This window comes from Ambystoma mexicanum, chromosome 2p (genome assembly GCF_040938575.1).
Source record: "Ambystoma mexicanum isolate Mex_15411 chromosome 2p, UKY_AmexF1_1, whole genome shotgun sequence".
Taxonomy (NCBI): domain Eukaryota; kingdom Metazoa; phylum Chordata; class Amphibia; order Caudata; family Ambystomatidae; genus Ambystoma; species Ambystoma mexicanum.
In genome coordinates, this window is record NC_090923.1 from 1,093,747,640 (window position 1) to 1,093,775,072 (window position 27,433).

Here is a 27,433-nt window from a genome sequence, read left to right on the forward strand (position 1 = left end):
TTGTGAGGGGAAACCTAGATTACAGATCAAAGGCACTGTTTTTTATGAACACAAATGGGTTAAAGGGCTGATTGCGTGCAGAGCAGGAGGAATGTTAGGACTACCGAAGTGTGTGGTCTTAAAAATAAATGAGACACGTTTGGGCATATGGGCCAAATACATGTTACGCTCACCTGATTCCCACGGAGGCGCAGGTCTGGCTTCGAGTGCTGATGCTTTTTCAATGGTGAAGCGCAGGACTCTGAAGATGGACAGGAAGGGCCCTCTACTCTGGCTTCTCCGGCTCGCAGGAATATTCCCCTGTGCGTGAAAAGGGAGTATTACCTTCTGACTGAGTTATGCTCAAGCCTCCCACTCTCTTCCAACCCTCCACGATACCCTTCCACGATTCCCCGTGAAGTCTCACCTTAGGGTCAGGAAGGATGAGCTCTCCATCATGCTTCTGATGCAGGGGCGCGTTGAAACCCAGTTACTTCACTGGATTGAGGATTGATGGGAGTTCAGGTAAGCTCGACTATTCAGGTAAGGCTCTGTTAAAGTTCTGTTGCAAGTTCAAAAGTCCAAGCTTAATAATATGTTCATTGTCTTTTTGCAGCAAGCGCTAATGCTCACGTCTTTTTTCCCCTTAGGGGCCGGGGTTCGGAATGCCGGAGATATGGCGCCGACCCGAAGTGAAACGTGCAGTTCCAGTTCCAGTAAATGGCAGGTTAGTTCTGGATGAGTTCTCGGGAACTGTCTTTGCATACACTCATTCAATGTCTTTGTCTTTTTTCCACATAGGGGCCGGGGTCCGGAAAATGCCTGGAAGCGGCAAGACCCGAAATGAAATGGGAATGACCCAACAGGTAAGTCTTATTCCCTTCCTTCTCTCACCTCTTATTCTCGTTTTTGTCTCTAGGCTCTGGGAAGTGGCTGTGTATCCGGATGATCGCTGCTGAAGATGGAGGAACCCAGGAAAGGTGAGTGAAATGCAGCGCTGCAGCGATCGTAACGAAATGCTTTTAAAAATAATGTCTTCCCTTTCAGGATCGTCGGTGATGTCTCCGTGGTGCAGATTTAGCTGGTAAGGTCTCTTGTCTCCCTTTGCAGGTGACCCAGGATGCTGACAGGCATGGCTGAAGTCCAGATGCAGGAGCTGACACGGTGAGCGTCCAGCTGCGAGGAGCAGAACAACGCGAAGCGCAAGTTGCTGATCGGGTTTGGTTTAAATAGCTTTGGAAGAAGTCCCAAGTGTGTATCCTTCCTCCGATCAGGTATGTATCCTTCCCCGACCACACCCGGGTGGAAAGTAGTCCCACAGGTAAAGTAGTTCCATTCAGGCCTCAAGAGGGCCTGGATGTGGCAGCATGGTCTGCATCAGGTAAGTGCACATTAAAACACTTGAACACATGTCTAGCTTTACGAGCCTGGCGCCTAAGGCGCCAGGACAGAGGTCCACCATGAGCCTGGCGCCTAAGGCGCCAGGACTGCGTCCAAAGGGCCCCAGCTTGGGCCCGCTGGCACTCCCCTGGGGGAAATGATGCCTGCCTCTGGGGTTGCTGGGTAGGACCTGGCTACTTGGAGGTAGGCATCATGACAATACATAAGCAGCCCGATGTGGATTCATCAGAATGAATCTCCGATAAGAACTATGAAACGTACAGTGTTCCTTGTGTTTCAGAAGCAATGGCAGTATTTTTGTGGGAGAACTCATCAACTGCAACATGACTGTTCACCTCCATGACATTCGAGGCGGCAACACAGCACTCAGGGACATTTATTGGGTGTGTGGGACCTGTATGCAACTGCCACCATCCTGGTGAGGGCGTCTGCTTGATGGCTATGTTGCAATCTCCCATACTAGTGGTACCTGATGTCCTTATCACCATCCACAAGCATCCCATGACCAAGCCTATGTATCTACTGCACCAGCGGGTCCGCCAATCACCGGGCCTGCATCGTGAACGCCAAAATAATTATTTGTTATAAGAGTCAAGTGACAAGCTGAATGTACTACCACAAGAATATAGACTGTTTAACCAAGCTGAAATATTTATTTCGCCTCAATCCTCACTCCTGGGATGCAAACAGGAGCGAACGCCAACTGGCTGCATATCACAAGATGGGAACTGATTCAATCAGCCAATGATACAGAAAATGGGCTGAATGTGTTTAATGCAGAACTTAGAGCCATAAGGATAATTCCCTTGCAGAGCCGCTATGTGTTAGATCGTATGATTGCAATGGGGGGGCCTCTGCGAGACCATAGGCAGTTCTTGCTGCATTTACAGACCCTCCAACAATACAGAAAATGGAAGTATCACACAAGCAATAAACACACAGCACACCGCCATGGAGAAAGAAGGTGGAGTACATTTATTATTCTATTTATTTTTTACTGTCGATCCCATGTTCTGCACTGCCCGCTTCCCCGCACACTTTTCTCCTTCCTCCTTCCCCAGCACTTGCGCAATCTCAATGTCACCTGGCCTAGTAAGAATTTTGTCTCTGTCGTCCCTCTGTTGCCACTCCCTTGCCTCGTCACACCTTGAAAAACTGGTGTAAATGCCATATCATATCATACAGAACGCTGATTGGTTTACCTGAATCTTTCGGCGAGTAACCTCAAAGTAGGACTTCCTTGTTATTATCCTGCAGTTTTTTTTTTTTTTTGCACATGCCTATTAGTTTTGGGATGCTGTAAATAAATTATGGCTAAGGCAATGCCCATGATGTCCCTCACAGTAAAACCTATTGATCACACTCCTCTTCTGAAAGATAGTCACACCCAGACTGATATATGGACCCGTGAGGACATACTTCGCACTGTTGAAATATGTCACCCAGTTGGTCCACCGGGAACATGGTTTGACTGCTCTGATTATCCTGAGAATTATTTTGAAACATATGTCATGTTATGCTATGTTATGTTGATTTATACGTCGACCTTACTGGGGATAGGGGTTGTTGTTTTGCTCTGCAGCCCAGAGGAATGCTAAGAGGATTTGAAAAAGGTTATGTAAGTGTGGATACCGAAGACTGCTTTTCATAAGATGAAAAACAATTATACTATAGTTGATAAATCAACTAGAAGTCGGAATGTTAATATGGGGTGCAATATCCTAAACGTAAGAGAAAAATAAACTCAGGGACTGTTATTAACATAAAAGGTTTTGCCATTGTTATTGAATTAGGTTTTTTTATTTTTATTTCTTTATTGATTTTTTAACAAGTCTGACATTGTACATGTTAAATTCACAGTAGAGGACAGTAAAAAAAAACATTGTTTCTTTTTTTTTATAACGCACAAAGAAGGTGAATGCAATAGATCAAAACCCTGTAACTTGTTTGTCATCCCTCACCGCCTCTCTACCCTTTCCCCCTCCCCCCCTCCTCGCTCTCCCTCACTCTTCCAGTTAGCAGTTGAACTGTGATAGTCATGTGGGGAATAAACAGAATCTCACAAAACCTCTATTGCAAAATATCGCTCAGCTTGCGTTGCATGTTTTCCAACTGGGTTGAGGAAGCGTCCACAGCTTGAGGCTCGCCTGATAGCGTGGTGCAAAGGGCTCAATGATGGTTTTACACAGTTTGGCTCAAGAGACCCCAGTACGCTGCATAATATTCTTTGAAGGGTAACCAAATTAAATCTATGTTCTTGCGAGATTCCATGACTGCTGCTGTCAAGCTTTCCATTTCATAGATTGAGTGCGCTTTGGTGAGCCATTCTCTCTTGGTGGGGAGGGTCGCAGACTTCCATTTAATGGTTAGGCATACCCTGGCTGCTAATAATAGGTTTCGTGGCATGTGTGTGACGGCAACATGGGAGTCTTCCTAATCGGATTCCACCCCAAACAGAATCAGGGCTAGTGTGAGTGCTCTAGGAATCCTGTCTACCTCTTGGATCCACCTCAGGACCACTTTCCAGTGCGTTTTCACTTTGCCACAACCCCACCATTGGTGCCAGTAATCGCTGATTTCTCCACAGCCTCTCCAACAGTGTGGGGGGGGGTGCCTGGGAACATCTTGGACAATCTTTTAGGAGTGTAATGCCACCTGACCAATATGTGTGCATTGTGCCTCTTGTATTGTGTAGATATAGATGATGCCCATACTGTTCTTCTTATGGCCTTCCAGACCCCGGGCTGATCATTCATACCTAGTTCTGCCTCCCATTTTAGCTCAGATGATGGGCGGTTCAGATGGCCTCTGGTGATCAGGGCCTTGTACATACAGGCAATCATGCCCTTTTTGGTTTGGGGGACGCAAAGGATCAGTTCAAACGGGGTAGGGGTCGTTGAAGGGAGTCTCCCCACTGGGGATCCTTGAGGGCACTTCGCAATTGGAGGTATTGTATGGGAGAAATGTCAACCCGCTGCAGGCCTTCCGAAGTTCATCCACGGAGATGTACCCCCCTTCTTCCACATTTGGTCTGCTCTCACTAGCCCGGCTTCATACCACTCCTGAAAGCGGTGTACATCACAAATGACATTCTGTATGGGGGGACCAAACACAGCTTAGCGGGGAGGGCCAAGTGGTAACTCCTCGCATGGCTCGGGAAGGGTGCCATAGTGACCATAGCACTTTCAGAATCGGGTGTTCACGAATTCTTCGTGTCATGGCTGGTAGGGGAACCCATAGCCATTCCCCCAGAGTGACTGGTGCAAAGGAAATGTTCTCTATGGCTACCCAATATTTCTCAGGGTTTTCCCACAGGTGGTTGGCAAGAACGCAGAGTTGGGAGGCTTTGTAGTATTCCTGAAGGTCTGGAAATGCCATGCCCCCATATCCCTTATGTTGGATGAGAGTGGAGTAAGGGACTCTGGCCTTTTTTCCTGCCCACAGATATGTTAGTAGTGTATGTTTAATTTCTGCCAGGAAAGATTCCGGAACCAGTATTGGGAGGGACTGAAAGGGAAACAGAAACCGGGGCAGGATGTTCATCTTAATGGAGGTGAATTGAGCAGCCCACGACAGGGACAATTTAGTCCATCTATTAATGTCATCTCTGACAGCCTTCCATAAGGACGTAATTTGCTTCGAAGAGGTTTGATAGGGAAACAGTGATGGTTACCCCTAGATACATCACAGATTGGGTTAGTATCCGAAAGCTCCAGCTTGCGTCTAATAACTGGGAGAGATTACTGTCTATTTTCAGTGGGACTGCTATGGTCTTCTGGAGGTTTTGCACGGAAACCGGACAGGGCTCCAGTTCTTGAAAAGGGCTGGGATAGATTATTCCGGTCGAGGGAGGTACATCAGAATGTCATCGGCAAACATAGCCAGCTTGTATTCTTTGCTTCCCCATGTCATGCCATGAATAAGGGGTTTTGATCTCAGTACTTGGGCAAATGGTTCAATAACCAGGGTGTAAATCAGGGGAGAGAGCGGACAGCCCTGCCTAGTGCCTCGTGTGATGGTGATGGGGGCTGAGGAGGTGCCATTGATGGAGACCTTGGCTTGTGCTGTGTGGTATAGTGCCCCAGTTCCCTGTGCCCATGCAGTGCCTAATCCCACCCGTTTCAATATTGCTCTTAAAAAAGGCCATTTTACGCGATCAAACGCCTTTTCAGCATCCAGTGATAGTAGTAGTGGTTCATTGTCTGCCTTCCGGAAGCTGGCCATTATGTCCAAGGTTTTCCTGATATTATCTGCTCCCTGTCTGCCCCTGACATAACCCACTTGGTCTATATGTATCTGCTGGGGGAGGACCTGGGCGAAGCGGGAAGACAAGATGCTGGAGTAAATTTTTGCATCTATATTAATAAGGAAAATCGGATGGTATGACGTACAGTCTAGGGGATTTTTGCCTTCCTTGGGAATTACTATTATTATCGATTCAGTGAATGATTTGGGGGTTTGGCCAGTCATAAGTATTGAGTTAAACAGCTTGGCAAGGAAGGGGGAGAGGGTCCCACTGTTAATTTTGTAGAAGGCCGGGGTGTAGCCATCTTGCCCGGGTGCCGAGCCTGCCCTCAGATTAGAGATTGCTACTTGAACCTTTATGGTGATAATTGGAGCATTTAACATTTCCAGGTGTTCTAGAACTATGGGGGGCCGAGGTAGGGCCGCCAAGTATTCGTCCATTACTGAGAGTGCGCTGTCTCCTTCCGCAGTGCAAAACTGCGAGTAGAACCTCGAGAAGCGGGTCACTATCTCGTGGGGGTCTGTAAGCGCGGTCCCATTTTCGTTGTGTATTTTGTATACTGCCCTGTCGGCTCTCTGTTTTCATAATCGGTTTGCAAGCATTGTGTGGGCTTTAGCTCCTTTCTCAAAGAATTTTTTTTTGAGGTATTTAAATTGTGTGAGTGCCTTACCGTTCCATATGTCTTTTAGTTCATCTCTAAGCCCCGCTATTTGAGATAACCTGTCTTCTGTTTGGGTAGGGTGTTGGCGCAAATCGCGTTCTAGATGCAAAATGGTAGTCTTGAGTTATGCCTCCCTGAGCAGCCTGAGTCTTTTTTTTAGAAGTCCCTTCGGATATAAGGATTCCCATTATTGTGGCCTTCGCTGCTTCCCATACGGTGTTCAAAGACATCCCTCCCACGTTGTTTATTTCAAAGTAACTTGTGATAGCTTCCGAGAGAGTCTCCTTAAACACTGGGTCTCTGCACAAGAAGTCGTTGCAGATCCACGTCTGTCTGCTTTAAAAGGGGGGCCCAGGTCTAATCTGAGTGTGCATAGCTCGTGATCTGTCCATGCCAATACCTCTATGGATGTCTCTAGAATCTCACCTTCACATTCAGCTCCTAGCAATAGATAGTCAATTCTAGAGAAGATTTGATGTGGGGGGTGGGGGGGGGGGTAAAGCCTTTGTCTTTGGGATTGGATGTGCGCCATGTGTCGCTTAGGTGGTGTTCCTCAAGCTGGCTAAGGAACCGTCTTCCTTGCATATTGCTCGCCGGCTGTGCGGCTTGCCGCGTTCCAATCCAGTTCTCGTTCAGCCACCACATTAAAATCCCCACCACAAATCAATGTACCCACCTTCCAGTCCCCCAAGAAATCGAACAAGGGCTCGAAGAAACTTCATTGATTTTGGTTTGGAGCATAGGCTGAACATAGGGTGATCTTACGAGTCCTCAGTTCCCCCTTAAGCGCTATATATCTTCCCTGAGCGTCTTTGTGTATGTGTTCTATTCGAAATGCCAAGGATTTCCTAAACAAAATGCCCGACCATACCTCTTTTTTGGGGGCCTGAGGCCCAGACTGTATCCCCAATATCCCTTCTGACAATCCTGCGTTCCTCCCCTTAGGTATATTTTGTCTCCTGCACAAACAGTATGTCTAGTTTGGATTGTTTAAACTGTCGAGCTAGCATGGATCTTTTATCGGGGAATTTAAACCCTTTACATTCCGGGATCCAAAGGCTATCCCATCAGGCTTTGCCATGGTAGTGTATGAATGTGTCGCTTGGAGCCTTCGCGCTTTGCATTTTAAGAAGTGGAAGACGCTTCACCCTTGAGGTGTTATGGAGTTTGCATGTTGCTACTGCTGAATTCGAGCTAAAGTTAAACATTGAGGTTCTGGTGTTCCTGGTTTTCCAGTTGAGTGCCCCTCCCCTTTCCCTTCCCTGAGAAAAGCTATACTTAGCATTCTCTGTCACTGGTGGAGACGCCCTAAACAAAGAAGGGCCACTCTGATCAGGCCCCTCGTCAGGCTCTATGTAAAAGTGTTAACATACAACTATGCACATGTAATGAGTACAATGTTTAGTAACATGGGTGAATCAGTGCCATCCCTTTTTCACTGAGGCGGACACTCCCCAATTGAGGCCCGTTCCTCCTTTAGATTCGGCAGTGTGCAGCAACCTCGGAGAGAAAAAAGAAATCTGGTAGATCAAGATTGGGCAGATTGTTTAACATCATGGTGTGTTAAAGCGCTTGTACTTTCACTTGGTTTGCGCACAACCTCTCCTGGGGGGTTTCGGCGCCGGGTCCGACAATGGCCCTGTGGGTCTTCTGCGGGGGTCTGCATCCATGTCCTCTGCTGGGCTCGGAGGTGTCTCGGGGCTCCCTCCGCCTCTTCTATTGATGTGATTCTAAAGTCCTCTCCTCCTAGCTCAAATAACAATGAAAAGGGGTGAACCCACCTGTAACGCACCACCTTTTCCTGCAACCAGGTCGTGAGGGGGCGGCATCCCCTTCTCTTGGCAAGGGTCATGGCTGAGATGTCTTGGTAGAGTTTCACATTTGCACCTCTGAATTCTATCGTGTCCTTATCTCTTGCCCTTAGTAGGATGTCTCGTCTCTGGACATAGTGACATTTTATGAGGACCGATCGGGGACCACGCGAGGGGCCCCCAGCCCTTTGCACTCTATCGAATTCCATCTTTGGGGGGTCTACGTCCTCATAGATAGTCTGGATAAGGGCCTTGACTTTCTTTTCTCGGCCTACTGGGGTTTCCCCCTGTTCCGCTGCTAGGCCCAGTGTGCAAATGTTTGATCTACGCTCTCTATTTTCGAGGTCATCGAGCTTCGCCTCTACATCTCTCTCTTTTTGTTCCAAGTCCTGGAGCCGGGCTTCATACTGCATTGTGGCTATATCTCCTGATTGCTGGTTGCTCTACACAGCATCTAGTCGGTCCTCCACTTTTGCCATTTTGGTTTGCAGATCCGAGACTGTTTCCGTGAGGCTGGACTTGATGGACCTAATCTCGCCCAACAGTAGCCTAATGTCTGATTTTGTGGCACTGTCTAGGTCGTTGCCTGGAATCTCCTAGGAGCTTTGTACTTCATTCGACTCCATAACTGTGTCTGCTCGACGAAACGTCTGAAGGAGCGCTAAGGTGTATGGGTCCAGCCTTATTTCAGTTAGCACTAAGGTGTAATATTGCTAAATGGGCGCACCCGGTGCCATGGGCCTCCACACTGTTTATAGCTGACTCTCTATGTTGTTTGGAGAATGTTTCCTAACCCCTTTCTTCTCCTCTGGTGCAGCTTTCAGGCAAGAAACACTTGGTTTTTTACAGCAGCTGGGCAAATTCTGATGTAGGCTGCTCAGCAGTCAAATATAAGCCTCACAATTGCTTGCTTTGATGGGTCCTTGTGGCTGCACTCCGGGGCTCGAGACACCGGCCTCCGGGCCTACAGCATTACTGGATACTATTCTGGTTTTCTACTCTCGTAGCCAATGTCACTGGGGTTGCTGTGTTGCTGCCTGCTGTAGCGCCGGCGGGTGTCGTGAGGGCAGATGCTGCCTGCGGTCCGGGTGAGAGGGCGATGAGGTGGCCCCCCTCGCTTGCAGTGGTAGGGTTAGGATAGGTTAGCTTGAACAGTTGACAGTACCTGATTTGAACTCTCGCTGATTGACAAGCTCCTTAGTTAGGTAGGGAATCCCATAGCGTAGGGATAGGCAGGCATTATTCTTTTCTTTAATAAAAAGATATCAATGAGATGGAAAATCAGATTCTGTGTCCCACTAGCCCCATCTTCCTTCGCCAGCCAGCATGGACACAGAAAAGGGACTCCTTTAAGTTCTAGGTGGCCATCTCTGTTTATGGATTTTCAAAGATTTAACACACACCATCTGTGCAAAGGCACTTTCCCTTAAGGAAAAACATTAGCACCACGGTTTGCATGCCTAGATTGCTAATAGTTACAAACCCCTCAGTGCGGGGACCGTGACATTGTTGACACTGATGGCCAAACAGATATCAGCAGTGTAAAAATGGGTACTTCCCTATTTTATGTTATCAGGGGACCATTTTCAATGTGGGAAGATTGCACACGATATAGAAAACAAAAGTGTAAACTAGTTACCCCTCCCTTATGTCCACATCAATGGTTTGGACTGACATTTCTATACTGTGTTTGTTTCTTAACACTGTATTCAACCATGCACTTTTTTATATCACGATTTAATCAATGTATTCAATTAATTCTAAAACAAAAATAAAAACTGTATTTTTCCCCAAAAACTTTTTAACACACATATATGTTTATATAACAGATATCATCCAGGATGGACACTTTTTGCTACCGTGTACCATTGGCTTATCAGTCTGCCCTGTAAGTCTTCTAATTGCCTACAAAACGTTTTGAGTGGAGTCAACCCCCTTATATTGGCAGACCGTTTGTTGGCTACCACTAATCATTCCCTAGTATGTGATGGCCAAGAACCATGTACTGCATTACTAAATGCCCTGACAGAAGTAGCTAATCTCTTTGCCAAACTGGAAACAAGGTTTGGATGGTCATTTCTGTGTTCATCGTGGCTGTTCATTACTCTCTCATCTGGGGTGGTTCCTGCCCTGTTGAAGCACATGCTGGTCACCCCGCTTTTGAAGAAGCGACAACTTGATCCCTCTGCAGCAGGCAATTACCGGCCAATATCCCTACTGCCGGTCGTAATGAAATTTATGGATGTTATTGTTACCCCGCTGTTCTCCGGTATCCTAGAAACCAAGAATTGTTTACGTCCATATAAATCGGATTTCAGGTCCCTAATGGGCACAGAGTTGGTCATGATCTCACTCTTGGACGATCTAGCGATGCTTCAGGACCACAGAGGAGTTGGTGTGTTGATTCTTCTTGACCTCTGTATGGCCTTTGATACAGTGGATCATGGCATTCTCCTGGGCTGCCTGAAGCAAGCAGCGATTTCTGGTGTTCCATTGGTGTCGTTCGTATCTTTTCTTGCGCAAGGTACGCAAACTGTTTCCTTTAATGCCTGTCGCTCTCCATTTTCTCTTCCTTCCTGCGTCCCCAAAGGATCGGCTTTGTCGCTGCTTCTTTTTAATCTCTATGTGCATCCATTAGTGAACCTCATTTCTGAATTTGGGGTTAAATTTTATATGTATGTGTCGACACAGCTTGTGTTTCATCTTGATTCACCCACATCGGAGCCGCCATGCAAGATTTTTGTCAGCAATAGGGAGTTTGGTGTCATCTATTTGGCTGAAGCTCAATGGGTCCTGGTGTTTGGCTCCCAGTTGGCTAAAACCACCTGGAGTTCTGAGTATTGGCCAGACTCCATGTTTCCATGTCCCATCCTCAGTGCTTCTGTAAAATGTCTTGGTGTGAAGCTTCTCCCCTCTGTTTCTGGAAAGGCTCAGATTTCAGCAGTCTGCAACACTTGCTTGGCAAAACTAAAAGTATTGAGAAAGATTCTCCCTTTCCTACCTGCTGACTGTTGTACAAAGGTAGTTACCTCAGCGATCATGGGATTGCAGGACTTTTGCAATGGGGTTTACCTAGGACAGCCGACGTATCATTTGCAGCTGCTGCAAGTTCTTCAAAACTCAGCGGTGCAGCTGGCTTTAAATGCACCAAGACTTACCCGTTCTGCAGGCTTGCTGCGGCTGCTTCACTGGCTGCCTGTGAAAGCTCAAGTTGAGTTTAAGATTTGATGTATCTCTCACCAGGCTCTTCATAACACTGGGGCAGTTTATCTGAAGACTAAATTGCAGCGATATCAGCCTAGTAGGTGTCCCTGTTCATCTTTGCATGGGTTACTACAAATTCCATGCTATCAGAGAGTTTGGATAGGGGCTGTTCATTTTCAGTCCTTGCCCCTACCTTGTGGAACACGCTACCAGACTTTATGCGTGAGATCAGAGACTACCTATGGTTCCGAAAAGTGCTGAAAACTAATCTCTTTTAAGTCTTTGTTTGTATGATGTTGCGGCTCAACAGGGCTGTCCCTTTTCTCAGCACCCAGATGCCTTTGGGCCATTGTCTGTGCTCTCAATATGTATAGCACATTACAAGGGCTGCTTCATTACTTATGGCCTGCCCGAAACCAGCCGGAAAAGATCAAGAGGGTCAATACACTCAAGAAAATCACAGTGGATGGCACTGATATCAAATTCTAAAGGTTTAGCTGGATGAGAAGAACAGTAATAGATCTGAAGGTACAGATAACTGAGGGACCCAGAAGTCTCAAGGATGACATCATGAGGTCAATAACAGTGCCAAATAGGAGGGAGGCAGAGAAGAGTTGATGACAGGGCCAAACTGGGACATAATAGTGGCCGGATAAGAATCAGAGTGGGAAACCAATCTGATGCAGGAAAAGCACTAGGAGACGGGGTGTGGACATGCAAGTAGCAATTAAGGTTTCAAAAGTTCCAAACAAGGGAGATCCGACCCCACAGATAGTTAAAGGGAGGGGTATTTCATTCATGCCTGTGAGAGAGAGCAATGAGCTGTTTGTAGATGGCAAAAAGCTTCCTGTGACTATTTTAGGAGGAATAATGCAGGGATTTCACTTAGTTTGGGACAAGAGTTTCTGATACTTCAACAATAGGGCTTCGAAGGTGTAGCGGACTACAAGGAGATCAATATATGGCACCATAGGCATGAAAAATACTTAGAAAAACAGGGTTCCCGAACCTGGGAGTAGTTTTTGTGTACTATGGTGATTCATAATTTTTGAGGGAGCAAAACATTAAAGGTAGAGGGCAGAGTTGCCAGATTGTCTGTCGAGGAAGGGTGGCAGGTAAATAGAAATTCAAGGGAAATGCCAACCTTAGATCTCTAGCAAAGTGTGGGGAAATGACAAGGGATGAGAAACAGGTACAGGATAGTAAAAGGGATGGCAAAGTGATTTGACCATTCCATCATCCGAGAAATTCCTGGACATTTCTCAAGACATCACCATAGTATTTAAGTCCAGAAAATCAAGACATGAAAAGGGCCACTACATGGACATCATTGTTGTATACAGCCGCACAGCCAAGCAGCAACAAAGTGGCATGGTCTAATCAGCATATGATCTATTGCTCAGTTCCTCCTTTACCTACCACACCACAGACAAACAAAGTTCCCAGGAAAAGCCATGTTCAGTTTAAACAGTAAAACATTGTCAAACTACTTCAAGAAATCATTTAAAAACTCCAAATACTTCCAATGTCAACTTAACTAAGAAACACAACCTTAACAACTGCAATAAACATAATCTCTCTAACACTAGAACCTGCACCTCACCTAAAAAAGGTGAAGCCAGGCATCAAAATAAAAAAAACTGTATAAAAAAAACTTCACTCCACTGAACAAACCTCCTGGACATCAGAAATATCTTGACACAAAACTGGAGTTCCCATAGTAAAAACAGCCATCAACAGGGTTCACAAGGTAAAGCACAAACCCCTTTTTGAAGCCAGACAAACCTTCTATTCCAATAAAGCATTAATCCCCCCAGGGGACCCATTTGTATATTAATCTCCAAACAATGCCCAGCCAGCCTACAACACCTGTTCCAAAATGAATGCACTAATTACCCATGTTGCGTGTACAAACAGTAGATGAAATGAAACTAAAAGAACTAGAAATCACCAACAGAATCCACCAAAAAAACTTACCACTGACAACTGACTTCAAAAGGACAGTTTTATTTTCGTTTAAATGATTCTCCATCTGCTCAAAGCCTGGGATCAAAAAATGGATCAAACAACACTTTCCCAGCTGCCAAAGCATCAGTGCACCCTAATATAATAGCAAGGCAAATACCAACCTTCCTTAAGAGCTTGATACAGACAGGAAGTATAACCAGTAAAGTCAAATGCTCCCTGATCTCACCTCTCTTAAAATTCACCCATAATTTCCGAAGGATTTAGCAATAACCAGCCCGCAGCAGACCAGAACGGATGATCAAAATTAGTAAAAATATTAGCTGCAGGTGTAAGTACTCTGGTTAACTTAGACTTATGCCAATGCTTTTTACACGCTTATACCAAAGTACCAAATGCAAAGATTTCAGAAAGTCCCACATACACCAGGAAGTTTGATTTTAATTTTGAAAAATAGAAACACTGCCTCGTACAACGTGAGTAGCCTTTTCATACGGTCAGAATGCAAATTGTTATTTCCCTTTGCTCCATGTTCACTGTACCAAGTGCTCCCTAGGACAAACATAGGTTGACACTATCTCACCCGTTCACTCATGCACTATAAAAATGAAAAGACATAAACATGGCATCATCATATAATGTTCCCCAAGCTTCCTGCAATAGTCAAATAATACACAGAAGTACAAAATCCATCTTTCTTTAGGAAAGGAACAGAGTTTTAGAAAAACGTTTGCACCAAGAATTTGCATTAATTTCGTTATCACAAATGCTTTTGAGAACTGTCTTTTGCTGGCAGTAATTCCTTGAACCATGGGTGTTTACTGAAGCTTGAAATGACTGCACAAGAACTGGTCTTCTGGTATCCTTTCTCTCTCTGATGTGCCTTCATCTGATATGTGAGGCTCTGTGACTGCTATTCTCTTTAAGACACCCTACATCTTTAATGCGATCAAGTAGTAAGACCAATAGCACGAGAGGAGAATGGGGGTTACGTTCGTTGTGAGGCGAATCAGTTAAAATTGCGGTAAAATTGCTGCCACTTTTATCAACCCGCTGCTTTTGTCAGCTGCAGTTTGGGAGCAGGACAGACTTTTCATATTCGCTGGCTTTTCTTGACAAATTCAACAGTTTTTCTACTACCATGTATTTTCATTCTGGCGAAAAAAGTCAATGCATTCCTATGGAATCCGCCTGAAATTACTGCCTTTAAACGCAGGCAGATCCCATATCACTGTAAATGCCTCCCCCAATAGTTAACTGTGGGAGATATTTACACCTTTTCACCAACGTAGTGGAAAAGTGAAGCGTAAAGGTGCTTTTGACTATGTTTTCTTGTTCACCAGCGGTGTTGCTAGGTCTAGAAAAGATCTGGGCCTACCCTAATGTTAGGGCTGTCAAGAGTCAGGGATAGCTAGCCTTTTGGTTGTAACCCCTGAGCTTCTATCCGGGGCTACAACCAAAAGACCCAGGGCTATAGCCCCCTCACTCCTGCCCCCCAAGCAACACCTCTGCTGTTCACCTTTCCACTAGGTTGTGGAAATGAGAAAAATTGCACGAAAGGGACCTTTTGCACAAAAGTGGAGACAGATGTGGTCCACTCTGCAATTAGGGTGAGCTTGGAAAATGGACCACAATATCTTTAAACTGGCCTCAGTATTGAATTGGTGGTGAAGGTTAATCAACGGGGTGATACAGGTTTTGATTAGGCTGGTAAAGGGTCAATGTAGGTATTCTCTCTCTAGAAAGTAGTTGATTCGATGTTGGTTAGGACATTTTGCATATGCATATGCATAAATACCAGACCAAACTGGAATGCTGGAGAGAAGCCAGGAGCAACAAAAAAACATGCATCTTACCTCTAGTTCCTTGACAATGCTTTCCTTATTTTCCACCTCTTCACCACTGACACAGATTTAGAAAAAATACACCATCCATTAGCTGGGGTCTTAAAAAAAGCTTTCAGTCAAAAAGAGTGCATTGTGTAAAACCAATGGAGCACAGTCTATATACTTCACCTTGCGTTAGTCTCAAAACTGACACACGGCAGGAAAAGAACAGCTCAATTTACACACGAATGGACTACTGTACTGTTACTGTAAGGAGAATGTAGCTATGGCATACCTGTCTGCCCACTAGCAGCATACACATAATTATTTCTTGATATTTTTTACCTAGATGAGAGCTATGAGCTGCTCCACTGTACTCAGGTGCAGACACTCGCAGGCTTGCTGTTGGATTGAGCGTGTAAAATATCTGTATACAGTGTAAACCAGCCTGTGCATTGCACATGCTGATGTTAGCAGAAATGATCACATGTTTTATGGGAGGAATAAGTGACCAAGAAATACTGTAAGGTTGCAGTACCCTATTTTGTGATTTGTGATACAGCGGCTATCTGTGGCTTAGGTAAACCGTGGCAAATGCTACAATATTTCTCCTATAGTTTGGGTGTTGGACTAAAAAACTTTATGCATATGGCCGGGAATGTGAATAACCAGGGTTTATTCTTTGGGTCATGCCTATTTTAGGAAAAAACTTCGAGATGGTCCAGCAAGGAAGCCAACTTTTCTCAGAGGGCTCCATAGTCGCTTATGCGTTGTCCACCTTCTGATTGCCTGCACTCCAAAAATGTGCATCATTTTCATAGCTCCACCCACCTCACTTAACTGACAGAATGTGCTGTGAACTCACCACATTGAGGACAATTGCATTAGAATTAGCAACAAGTAAAGTTTCCTTTCATTTACTTTTTTGTTATAGGGCTTAATAGCATAGATGAGTGTATTTGCCCCATTGGAAGTGACAGTTCGTCAGTTGACTGTGATTTGTGATTAGTGTGACAGACATGCTCTTCATCCTATTAGCATCACTCTGAATTTTACTTTACAGTTAACCTTTGGTAGGTATTCAGAAGTGATAGGGTTGTACTGGAGTGCCTTGTGATCATGGGCAAACCTGTTCTGGGATAGTGTGTTTACGAGCAGTGGTATGTAATGATGGGGCAAACAATGAACCTAAATGTAAACACTTGTATATCAGTTCAAAATGTATTTTCAGAAATTAGCATTGTTTTCAGCCCAGCCCCACCAATAACATGTGTGCCTGACCCTAAAGCACTTACATTGTTGTTTGGGATATGTGACAGGAAGGCTATACACTTCTGAGGAAGAATCAGACCTCAGCGAGCAATTGTACTGAGGTGAAACACTCGCTTGGCATATAAAAGGATTTTCACTTCAGTAATGATCTTTTTTCTCAGTCTCACCAGCTGCTGCCAGGTTTTCTGACACTGTTTGCTGCCTCGAGGGTTTGGTCTTTTATTGCAAACCAAACCCGCGATCAGTTGACTGGTCCAGCCAGAAGGGAAGAGGTACTTTCAGCCATACAATCCTTCAAATGAAATGTTTGGATGTGTCCAGTACCCAGGCATCCCCAGCACATTTCTCAAAGAGGAGCTCTGCTATTGTGTTATCTGCCCCGAAGATGGCCTGGAAGATAAGAAATACTTGGCACAAAGAAAGCTTGAGTTGCACGAAAAATAACTATGCTTTTAAAATTATTTTTAGTTAGCCAAAAATACAGCTGTTGACGATGACTACCAGCTTTCTGCTTCCTGAAAAATGCTTTTACAAGTGGTAGATGCTGAACTATTTAATTGGAGGGGCATAAATGTTATCCACAAATATTTACGAGCGACTGATCATATAGCGCGAGTGAGCACAAACAAACCAATGGTAATTCAGGGCTATTCTCCCCTGAGGACATTTTAAAAATAATGGGCTAAAAGGGCGTATCAAAATGGGTACAAACCCACACTGTTTGCAATTGTTTTTTTAGGGTAACTGATGAAAAAATCCAATAAATGCAAGTCTCCAGCACTGCCCAGGAGCATTTCCCAATGCATTTTCATGAGACCTTTCCTTTTCCGGCAATATTTGTATTATATTTGTACTTTGCACAAAAATGCCAAACAAATTAAAGATGGTACATCAAATGAGAGCGATACAGAAAAAAAACAAAATAAACCAGTTAGACGGAGAAAAGATAATCTTTTGGGTGAGTTTGGAAAAGAGGGTAAGAGGAAATACGACGAAGATGAAACGGAAGCGCATTCCAAGGCAGTGGGGCAAACAGAGCAAAAGAACAGAAACATGACTGAGCCCAAGGAGGACGAGGAAAAGTAAGGGGGCAGTGGGGCAAACAGAGCAAAAGAACAGAAACATGACTGAGCCCAAGGAGGACGAGGAAAAGTAAGGGGGCAGTGGGGCAAACAGAGCAAAAGAACAGAAACATGGCTGAGCCCAAGGAGGACGAGGAAAAGTAAGGGGAAAATGGGAGTGTGAACGGAGAGATCAAGCAGGGGAGTAGAATGGCACAAGGGAAGACAGATAGGGTGGGAAGAGATTATGAAGAGAAGTAATTGAATTTAAGTTGAGAATAAAAGGGAAGCCAATGCAAAGAAGAGAGAAAGAGTTATAGAGGTAAGATGACAGTAACAGTAAAAAAAGCCTAGCAAAATGAGTGAAGATACTAGCACTTTAAAGGTGTGAAAAGAAAGAAAAGGCAGAGCTCTGCGAATGTTATGCAGGCATCTCCGTTATCCAGCAGGGGGAATATTAAGGGGATGGGCACCTTAGCATTGATCACCAGGCAGCTGTCCCTCCTTGTCTTCCATCATCCCCATTAAGCCACTTGCCTTCCAGTCAGGTGTCACAGAAGAGGGTGGGCAAATGGGTTACCCCTTTTTAAGGGGGTGGGAAGCTACACCTGGCCTCTTTAGCAGGCCAGAGCTTCGGGTCCCTCCCACCCAGTCCGTTCATAATGAGTGGTATTGTTATGTGGTTTATGTCTAACATGGCAAGAGAATATTTTGTCGTGGAGCAGAGTTCAGAAAGTGGAAGAGGATCGAAAACGTTGAGTGCCATCGGTATAGAAATTGTGTTAAAACCAAAACAAGAGATGATAAAAGCAAGAGGACAGGACAAGTGTAGAGAGAAAAGAGTAGGGGGCCTAGGACAGATCCCTGAGGGACACCATACTGAAGGGGCAGGATAGAAGAGGTATTGCAAATCCAAGTAACAGAATATGTGTGATTGGATAGATAGGATTTAAACCATTTAAGGGCAGAGCCAGAGAAACCAAGAGAGGAGAGCAGAAGATAGTGGTTGAGAGTGTAAAACGCTGCTGACAGATCAAGAAGTATTAAGATGGAGGAGTGCTTAGCATAGGGAGAAGATATACGAGAATTACAGACTGAGAAAAGCAGTTTCTTTAGAATGGTGAGGGCGAAAACTAGACTGGAAAAGGGGGTGCAGAGAGTTGGAGGTGCAGAGAGTTGGAGGTGATAAAGGAAAAAACTTGAGAATAAACAGCACACTCCAATAGTTGAAAAAGATATGGGCAGAGGGAATATGATAAAAGTTAGATGGGAGAGAAGAATGTAAAGAAGATTTTTCAGAATGGGAAGAATGGGCACATGTTTAAAAGAAGAAGGAAAAACAGAGGATAAGATGGAGTTATTGAACAAAGTAGTAAGAAAAGGAAAAAGAAGAGGGAGACTTTAAGGACAAGAGATGACGAAAGAGGATCAAGAGGGGCAGAGGTAGGGTGTGCTTTAGTCATCAAAGCAGCAATGTCAGTGTCCAAGAGGGGGGTGAAGAGAGATTGGGAAGCAGAAGATAAAGACAGAGGAAGGGAAAAACAGGAGGAAGCAGATGGAGAAATAGCAGAAAGAAGGTGAGTGACTTTAGAAGAAAAATATAAAGCCAGGTCGATAGGAGAAAGAGAGGAAGAGAATGCAAGGTCAGAAGGTGGAGGAGGGAGAATACGAGTCAGAGTTTGGCAAAGACGACAAGGATGAAAATAGTAGGAGTGCATATGATCAGAAATGTAGAACAAAGAAGGAGAGCAGCATCAAACGCAAATTGAAGAGAAGAAAGGGTGGAAAGATCAAAGAGAGCGTGGGACTTGTGCCAGAGATGTCCAGCACGGCTGAGCATGCACCATTGGGGATGAAGCTGCAGGGTGAGCCAGGGTTGGGGGGTTTACAGGTGGGGTAAAATGGAGATGCAGGATACAGAAAATCAAGTGTCGTTGATAGAGAAGAAGAAAGAGAAAAATTTGCGTCATCGGGTGAAAGGAAAGAGAAATCAAATAATGAGGACAGAGTAGAAGAGCAGGTAAACATGAAGGTGTATCAAACCACACTGTCATGGACAAGGGCCTAAGAGCAGCAACCTGTGCCTGATGCTCACAGTTTTATATCACAATACAGGTAGAGGTTATCTGAGATTGTATTAGTTACTTTTATATCTATAGTGGCCTACAGCTCACTACATTTCCCTCTCAGAAAGTCTAAATGCCCCTCTGTGGTGGTAACTCTCCTTAGTTGACGCTGCAGTGCCGCCTATCTAAGAAAGGGGATAGAGAAGAGAATATCCCTTGCCTAGTTCACTACTTTCCTCCATCTAAAAAACACTTCCGGAATAGTTTACTTTTATAACTTCCTTCTCGTGTAAAATAATGATAAAATATATCACAAAATAAAATAAAACGTATCAGGCAGAACAAATCTGTTGCTTAAAAAATTATTTCCTTCTCCCAAGATCTTCAGCTTCCTTTTTTAAGCAGCAGATTTGTTCTGCCATTGTTCACCATCGAGAGGGCACATACGGGTTCCGGGCAGACCACCGCCAGTATGGGCACGCCCATGGGCGGTGATCGCTAAACTCCTCAACTTTCGGGATCGAGTTGCTATATTGTAAGACGCCATGTGGAAAGGTGCCTACACAGTTGATGGAGGCAGACTTTTGGTCTTCCCACACTCCAGAAGGAGGTTGCAAATGCAAAGGAAATCATATGATTCAGCGAAACAGAAATTGAGAGACATGAATCTTTGCTACATGATGTTCTATCCAGCCAAGCTCAAGGTTCTCATGGGTGACAAATCCCTTTTTTTCCACAAAACTGAGGAAGTTTGGGACTAGCTGGACATCGTGAGTGACCAGTGTAGCGAGGGTGGTGGGCAGAGGGGCCATGATGGTCTGAGGAGTGGGGATATTTGGCTGGCGGCCTGCCCCCTGAGGAAAGAGGCCTGGCAGGGTCCTCGTACAAGAAGATGAGCCATTGACGCTCCAACAAGAAGCGACAGGTGGCCAGGTCACTGCTAATGTGCAGCCCAGCGCCAGGCCAGATCGGAGATACGATCCTGGAGGGCGCTGAAGACACTGGACTGGAGTATTAGATTTGCAATGGGCATAGACCCAGGGGCTACGAAAGTGTTGCTTCCCCAGTGGGGACATTAGGGGGGCCTATGGTTAGATGAGGTGTCACGCAGGGAGTGTGTGGTGCGGTGGATTCGGTTGAGGTATTGGGAGTTGCTGGGTGGTGGGGGAAACTGGCGGGGTGATGAAGCGGGAAATATTGGGGTCAGGGCAGCCTATGGCTCAGGTAGTAGACCCTCAGTTCAAATAAAAAAATAAAAAATTCGACATTATGTTTTAGACATTTTTGTAATTCGACATTTTTTCAACATTATGACTGCACACCGAATCAACGATAGACCACAGAAAGAATGCAAGTTAAATCAAGCAATGGCAGAATACTGACTCCCGTTACCTAGGGACAGTTCTGTGCAAGGATCCCTCCACCTGGACATCATGTAAATAAAGCGTATTGACAAGCCCAGTCCAATTATGCTCAATATAGTCTTGAGTCCTTCTAAAAGGTTCCATGACCCCAAAGTACCTGGTTTCGTGGAGTTCTTCGGTGAGTCGTCGACGGGCCCTTCTTGAGGGCACTCCCTTTCAGGCAGGAGCCAAGGGTCGTCGAGAGTCGGTGAAGAAAAGGGTGAACACTGTCATTGCGGCAGCAGCTTTACTTCTTGCAGTGCTAGTTGATGATCAGTCGAAAACATCCTGCAAGCTGAGGCGTGCGTTGCACCTCGACAACAAGTGGGTGTTGGCACAAGGAGTTAATGAAGAACTTTGGCCCAGCAAGGGCGTCGATTCGTCAGCATCTCTGCGGTCTTCGGGTGGCGGAAAACCCACCGGCGGATTCTCCTCGGTCGTCGGCGGCCATGACTTTCTCCTGCAGGACAAAAGTGGTCGACAAGGATGAGCAAGGGAGTCCTTGTTTCAATGGTCTTAGGCAAAGGAGCACCGGCTCCGGTCGGCAACGGCAGTCGTCAACGGTGAAGGACTTCAATGTCTGGGCGCTTCACTTCGTGATTGCGCAGCAGTCCCAGTCTCCGGTCGGAAGCCTTTCGAAGGTCTGGCATCCAGGAAGCTTTGGCAAAGATCAGCTGGTGCACGATGGTACCTCCCCTAGCTCGGGAATAGGTCTCCTAGCCAGGTCCCCTCTTGGATCAGTTCCTTGACAGTCATGCAGCTTTCAACTTTGCCAGTATCATTCATGTTTGTGCTGGTTATGCCAATACATGTCCATGTCAGTATCCCCAAGGAAAAAACATACTGCTGTTGACTTTGCCAGTAAAAATGCAATGCCACAGTAAGAAAACATGCCAAAACTGGTTGCACCATTGTAGGGCCATAGGGGCACGTAAGAACACTCCATCATGTTGACTTTACATTTGATGCCTAATAAAATATATCATGCCACAATCAGAAAATAAATCTAAACTGGCTGAAGCAATGTAGGCCAGTCTAGCCACGTAATAACAATGATCATGGTTGCTTTACCCTTTAAGCCCAGAATGGAATACCATGTCACAGTACGAGCTGCCTTAAGAATCGTGTACATTCAGCACCTCTAGTAGGACATTTTGTGGAAAGAATTCACAGAACGGAAGATCTAAGATGGTCAGTCATCTTCAAGCTAAAACAGAGTAATGACATTAATGTGGATCGAAAAAGGCTGTTAAAAAAAGAAAAAGAGCTGATTTTTTTTGACTAAAAGTGCAGAAATAGGTCTAAACGAAAGATCAGACTGAACGAAAGATGTCATCAATGAAACACATGAGAAGAGAAGAAGAAACGTTTGTCCACCATGGCCAATACACACATTATGTGTTCTGAACTGGATTTCATATGCTGGAAAGATATGGCTGGGAGCTACTGCTCGAATCCAGTTGCTTTTTGGGTGTATACTTTATACGAAAGCAAAACGTGAGAATCTACTTAAATAGTACTTTGAATACAGTTAGAAGAAGACGTACCTTTAAAACATAACAAATCCCATTAAGGAACGAACAAATGAAGAAAAAATCCAATTATTAGAAAAAAGGACCTAAGAATACGGCGAACATATGGGATGACGTCATTATGACTATAAATACACGTGGGATCCATCCATTAATAGATGTGAGGCGGGACAAACGGACGTTGCCGGCGCTTTGACGCAAAGACGGAAGGAGTTCCTAACTAAGGAGACAGACAATACTGGATGAAGAAGCTTTGCTGAGCAGAAACAACAAACAAGAGAAGGGGAGAGCGAGGACGCGGCGCTCATCAACGAAGACGAGGATTTTCCAAACGATCCCAAGAAGAGTACATGATTGCGGAAATTCCAATATAACGCACGCAAACACAACGGCTCCCCAGGAACCTTGCGAAAAGAATTCTGAAGCGGCCTCTCGCAACCGTGGGAGATCTCCTGGGAAGAGGAACCGAACAACCAGTTCCAGTAATAGAGGTAAGGCATCCTACAGCTGCTAGTACTTAGAAATGGCCTGATTTTGAAAGTAGTTGCTTGTTTACACGGCAGACATAGCATTTGGCAATTTTTAACTGATGAATCCTTAAATGTGTGGAATTCACAGGGCACTGAAGTCCGGAATATAGTGGTACCCACACAAGCCATAAACAAGCTCCCTGATCAAGGCGATGGTATGAAGTCCCGACTGTTAGGCGCTAGAGGAAGAATAGATAATCCTCGCATGATTATAGATCATGAAAATTGACAAAGAGGATACGTGTGAAAAAAGGTAATACGGATTATTGGGGTATTTTAGACCAAACCCAATGAAAGCAATGTGTTGTGACTGGACTTAAGTATAATACTATTCTGATCCCTCCTAACAACACAGGGGGTGGTCCTTCAAAAAAATCTATCCCATAACAACTAAATAGAGGAGAGGAACAGAAACAGCAGGAGTAAAGCTTACAGCTCCCCATACTAGGAAGAATACCCCCTCTACAGGTATTGGAGATTTTTGATTAGCCCTAATGTTTAAAGATCTAGGGACAGAAGTCCACCATAAAGGTATAGAAAGAAGACTCCGCCGGATGGAGAGTTAATAATGCATAATACTTGTCATAGTGCCAGCGATTTACTAACAAGAATAAAGAGGATGCAATGGAGAAAAAGAGAAAGAAGATAGGGACGATTGTACCCATCGATAAATGTAATTATAACTTCTAAAAATGTACGAATGAGACTACATTTAAAGAGTGGTGAATAATAGAGCCCTCTGTATTCCTTGTATTTTCCACAGAATATCATCCAGAAACTGACCTATAGCTCTAACGAAAGGGGATGAGAAAGGAGACTTAGAAGGCTGGCGAAATCCAAGAATAAGGAACAATTCTGAAAATAAAGATTGTTTTTTTATCTATCCAGTGTTTTTTTCTTCCCCTGAAGAATTTCCTGTAAAGTAGTATGTAAGTTGGTAATGAGGAATGAAACATGTCGGGTATGTTTGTTTGAGGAATGAAAACAATGGAGATACTATTAGACGGTATTTCATAATAACTAGAACCGTAATCAAGTATCCCATGGTGTGATTGAAAAGCAATAACACTAGATCTAAAATGAATTGCCTTTGGGAGATTAACTATAGAAAATGATTGTCAGCCTGGGAGGCTAAAATGTTGGTATATGCAATAATTTTTATAAAAAGACATTTACAAGATAACTGATTGTTCTCACATATAATGAAATATGTTGTTTTTATAAAGGAAATGAAGAAACTGAATTTTCTATATGACAATAAAATAGTGATATTTTTTTATATAAGGCTCTCTGTAGTATGTCTAAATGCAATTGGATAAATACATGCATCTAGGGTCAGTAGCTGGATGAGCAGTGGAAAGCAAGGGATCTTTTGCACATTTAATACTATATTGTGGGCAGTTTTTCGAAGAGGGCTGTTGCATAAAGATCCAAGACAAAAATATTAGTCAAAAACCTCTGGTCTCTCAAATTTGTGTCCACATTGGGTTGGACCCTAACCGCATGATGGAAACACAGGGTCAATGCAATCAAATTATGGTCACTATCCAGTCTCTCAAGAACCTCAAACGATATAACCATACCCAAAGTATCCAAATCAACCAAAACATAGTCTATATGGCTACTCCTTTCACCAGAGCTATACATTATGGGGTGGGAGTATATCAGGCGCATCCCGACCGAACAAGTATGTATGCCTGCTCTAAACAATATTTCTGTTGTTTGCAGAGCGTATTTATAGACTGGTTGCTTTGTAGGGGCATACGATCGGTAATTCCCCAGATAGCAGACCCTTCTTTCAAAAGTTCCAATAATTACTCACAGGGTTCGAATTGCAGATTTATATTACCCATTGCTATGATTCTCACTTGGTTTCCATACTTCTGTTCTAAATGTTGCTTCAACCCCTTCAATCTATTCAAGGTATCCATACCATTATTGTCATAGGGTCTATTATAAATGCTAAAGATACAACATTTCAGACCAGGGCTGAGTTCCGCATTTAAACATTGCAAATCCCGGCAGTGCGTTTCCATTACCATAATATGTGCATTGAGTGTGATGTTAATCCAGACACACAGCCCCCCACTCAGTCACCTTGCCCTACTCCCATGTCTGACCGTTGCAATTGAAAACACAGAGAACCCCTCCACCGTACACTGCTCAGTGGCCCAAGTCTCTTGAAAGCAGAGTACATTGTAATGTGTTTTACCCAAACCGGGTCCTCTAAATGCCTCGAAAGGCCAGCAATATTCCATGATACCAGTTTCAGATTATACAATGTAAAAGAATCAGTAATCATTTTAAGGAGTCTTAAAAAAGGCTCCCATCCATTTGATGGCAGTTTAATAACTTGATTTCCTAATATTCGTAGGTTTTTTCAAAAACTGTACATGTGACCATGAAACAGATGGGGAGTTAGCCCATGAGAGATAGATAAATGCAGAGTGGCACTGCCATATATTACTCAGGATGGAAGTTAAAAACCTTTTTCTTAGGACAACATGTTTCCCACTGACAAAAATCATGTGGAAAGCTGTTTCGAGTTAGGACAAAACAGACAGGACAAAATGTTTCGTACACCAGTGTCCAATTGGAGATGAACATTAACACCATTAGAACCAAACAATTAAATCTTAGCCTGGTGACAAGACATATATTTACAGAGAAAGACTAAATATTAAATATGGTTGTTTTAGTTTGACAAAAGGCATGATGAAGAGACTTATCTATATTACACATGCCTCCCTTATCCTTTCATATTTATGAATGAGAGTCAGCATAAAGTCTAATTGCTTTTTCCCCTTTCTGGCATACGTAGATGGGAACTGTTCTAGCACCCCAGGTTGGTTGGCAGAATATAATACATAACCCAGCCAAGAGAAATCCAATTTATGTTCACTATGCCATAAAAAATAGCCAGTACCACTCATTTGTTAGGACATTTAGAAAAAGAGAACTTAGTGCCATAATGATCTCATCCCCTATGTATCCAAAATTTCTGAGTAAGATGCAAATATTGGAGCTAACCTGGGGTTGCCCAGAAATCTTCTACAAAATGTATTTTGGATAACATGCAGCTTACCTGCTCCACTAAAGCCAAATATAGCCATATCATACAGGCCTACTATTTTAACCTCAGCTTTATATACATTTAGGAAATCAATCAATGGGTGAGATAGTGAAAGCTTCTGTGACTACTGAATTCCTAGTCCAAAGGCCCCTTTTCCTCCATACTTTTTGGAGCCGGAGCATGTACCAACTTGGCCCCTCCTCCCCATGCCTCACCCAGGCCTCACCCTTCAGTGCTTTTCAAAACACTGAGGTTTGCTACCTGAATTGATGTTTCAGCGGGGAAGGTTGGTGTCACGACCTGTGACCCAGAACCCCACTGGCATGGTCACATGCCATGTAAGGTTAGGACTCGGGGTTCATTTGGGGCCCCAAGGGCCTTACATTATCATCATAGACTCTCCTGGAGTCAGTCCTGGAGCCTTTGGCGCCAGGCTCCTGTTCAGATTGGGACTTTACCTTGAAGGGACTACTTTTTCTGCGAAGGCCTGCAGCCAACATGGAGGCACCCACACAGTTTAGGCCCTCAGAACCAGACTATGCGGTGCAGTGTTTTAGGGTGCGGTAGCCCCGACTACATTACCTGGACTACTTTACAGGGGGGCTATATAAACCACACCCAAGCTACAGAACCTGCTTCGCGTTATTCTGCAGCCAGCAGCGGGACGCTCATTGTGTTCAGAGACCAGCACCCGGCAATCCTTGAATAGCGGACCTGCAGAGGAGACAAAAGAACATCATTAGCAGTGTCTGCTTACCTGCAACTTTCCATCCGTCGATTCCTGCTGCTCACGGTCTTCCACCAAGTTGGCAGCTTCAACAGGACACCACGCACGCACCGGTACGAAGCACCTGGAGGAAGCGAGAAAGAAGGACAATGTTAAACAGGTTACTCACTGCATTCACGGCAGTAATCACAAAATCCTCACCTAGCTGGGCATTTCTTGACTGGTTCCGCGCTCCGGAAATCTTCACACGCCCAGAAAGACCATCGCGACCTGAAAAGAAATACAGAATACAGGTTAGCAAGAAAAGACATTACCGCGCCGCACTTCGCGCTTAACCTACCATCCATCATACGCTCCTCGGTCCATAATCCAGGCAGGAGCCTGATCCAGGTACCGCACCCAGCGAACCTCCGTACACCTAAGGGGAAACAAACAAGAAAATACATTAATAGCAAGAAAGGAAAGCAAGGACATTTAAAGACTGCTATAACCAGACTTACCTCCTTAAAGACACTTGAATGGGTAGCACCAGTGAAGTTAACTTGGTCGCTTCAACCCACAGAAAACTACACGCCCCTGCACAGAAGGCAGGACGGAGAGCATGCCAGACATCATAACAAGGTGAGGAGGGGGCCATCAGGTCGAGTCCAGGCGGCTAGTGGGAGGAAACGAAATC

At 44.6% G+C, this 27,433-nt stretch overlaps 1 protein-coding gene across 3 annotated transcripts in view; it reads right to left on the minus strand.

Annotated features, from left to right (window-relative positions):
- Positions 1–27,433, minus strand: part of MAJIN (membrane anchored junction protein) — a 1,009,257-nt gene that overhangs the window by 779,080 nt on the left and 202,744 nt on the right. For all 3 annotated transcript variants that reach the window (XM_069643075.1, XM_069643074.1, XM_069643076.1), the window contains exon 3: positions 15,124–15,169. In XM_069643075.1, coding sequence (XP_069499176.1) covers positions 15,124–15,169 — 46 coding nt within the window. The remainder of the gene's footprint in view (positions 1–15,123; positions 15,170–27,433) is intronic.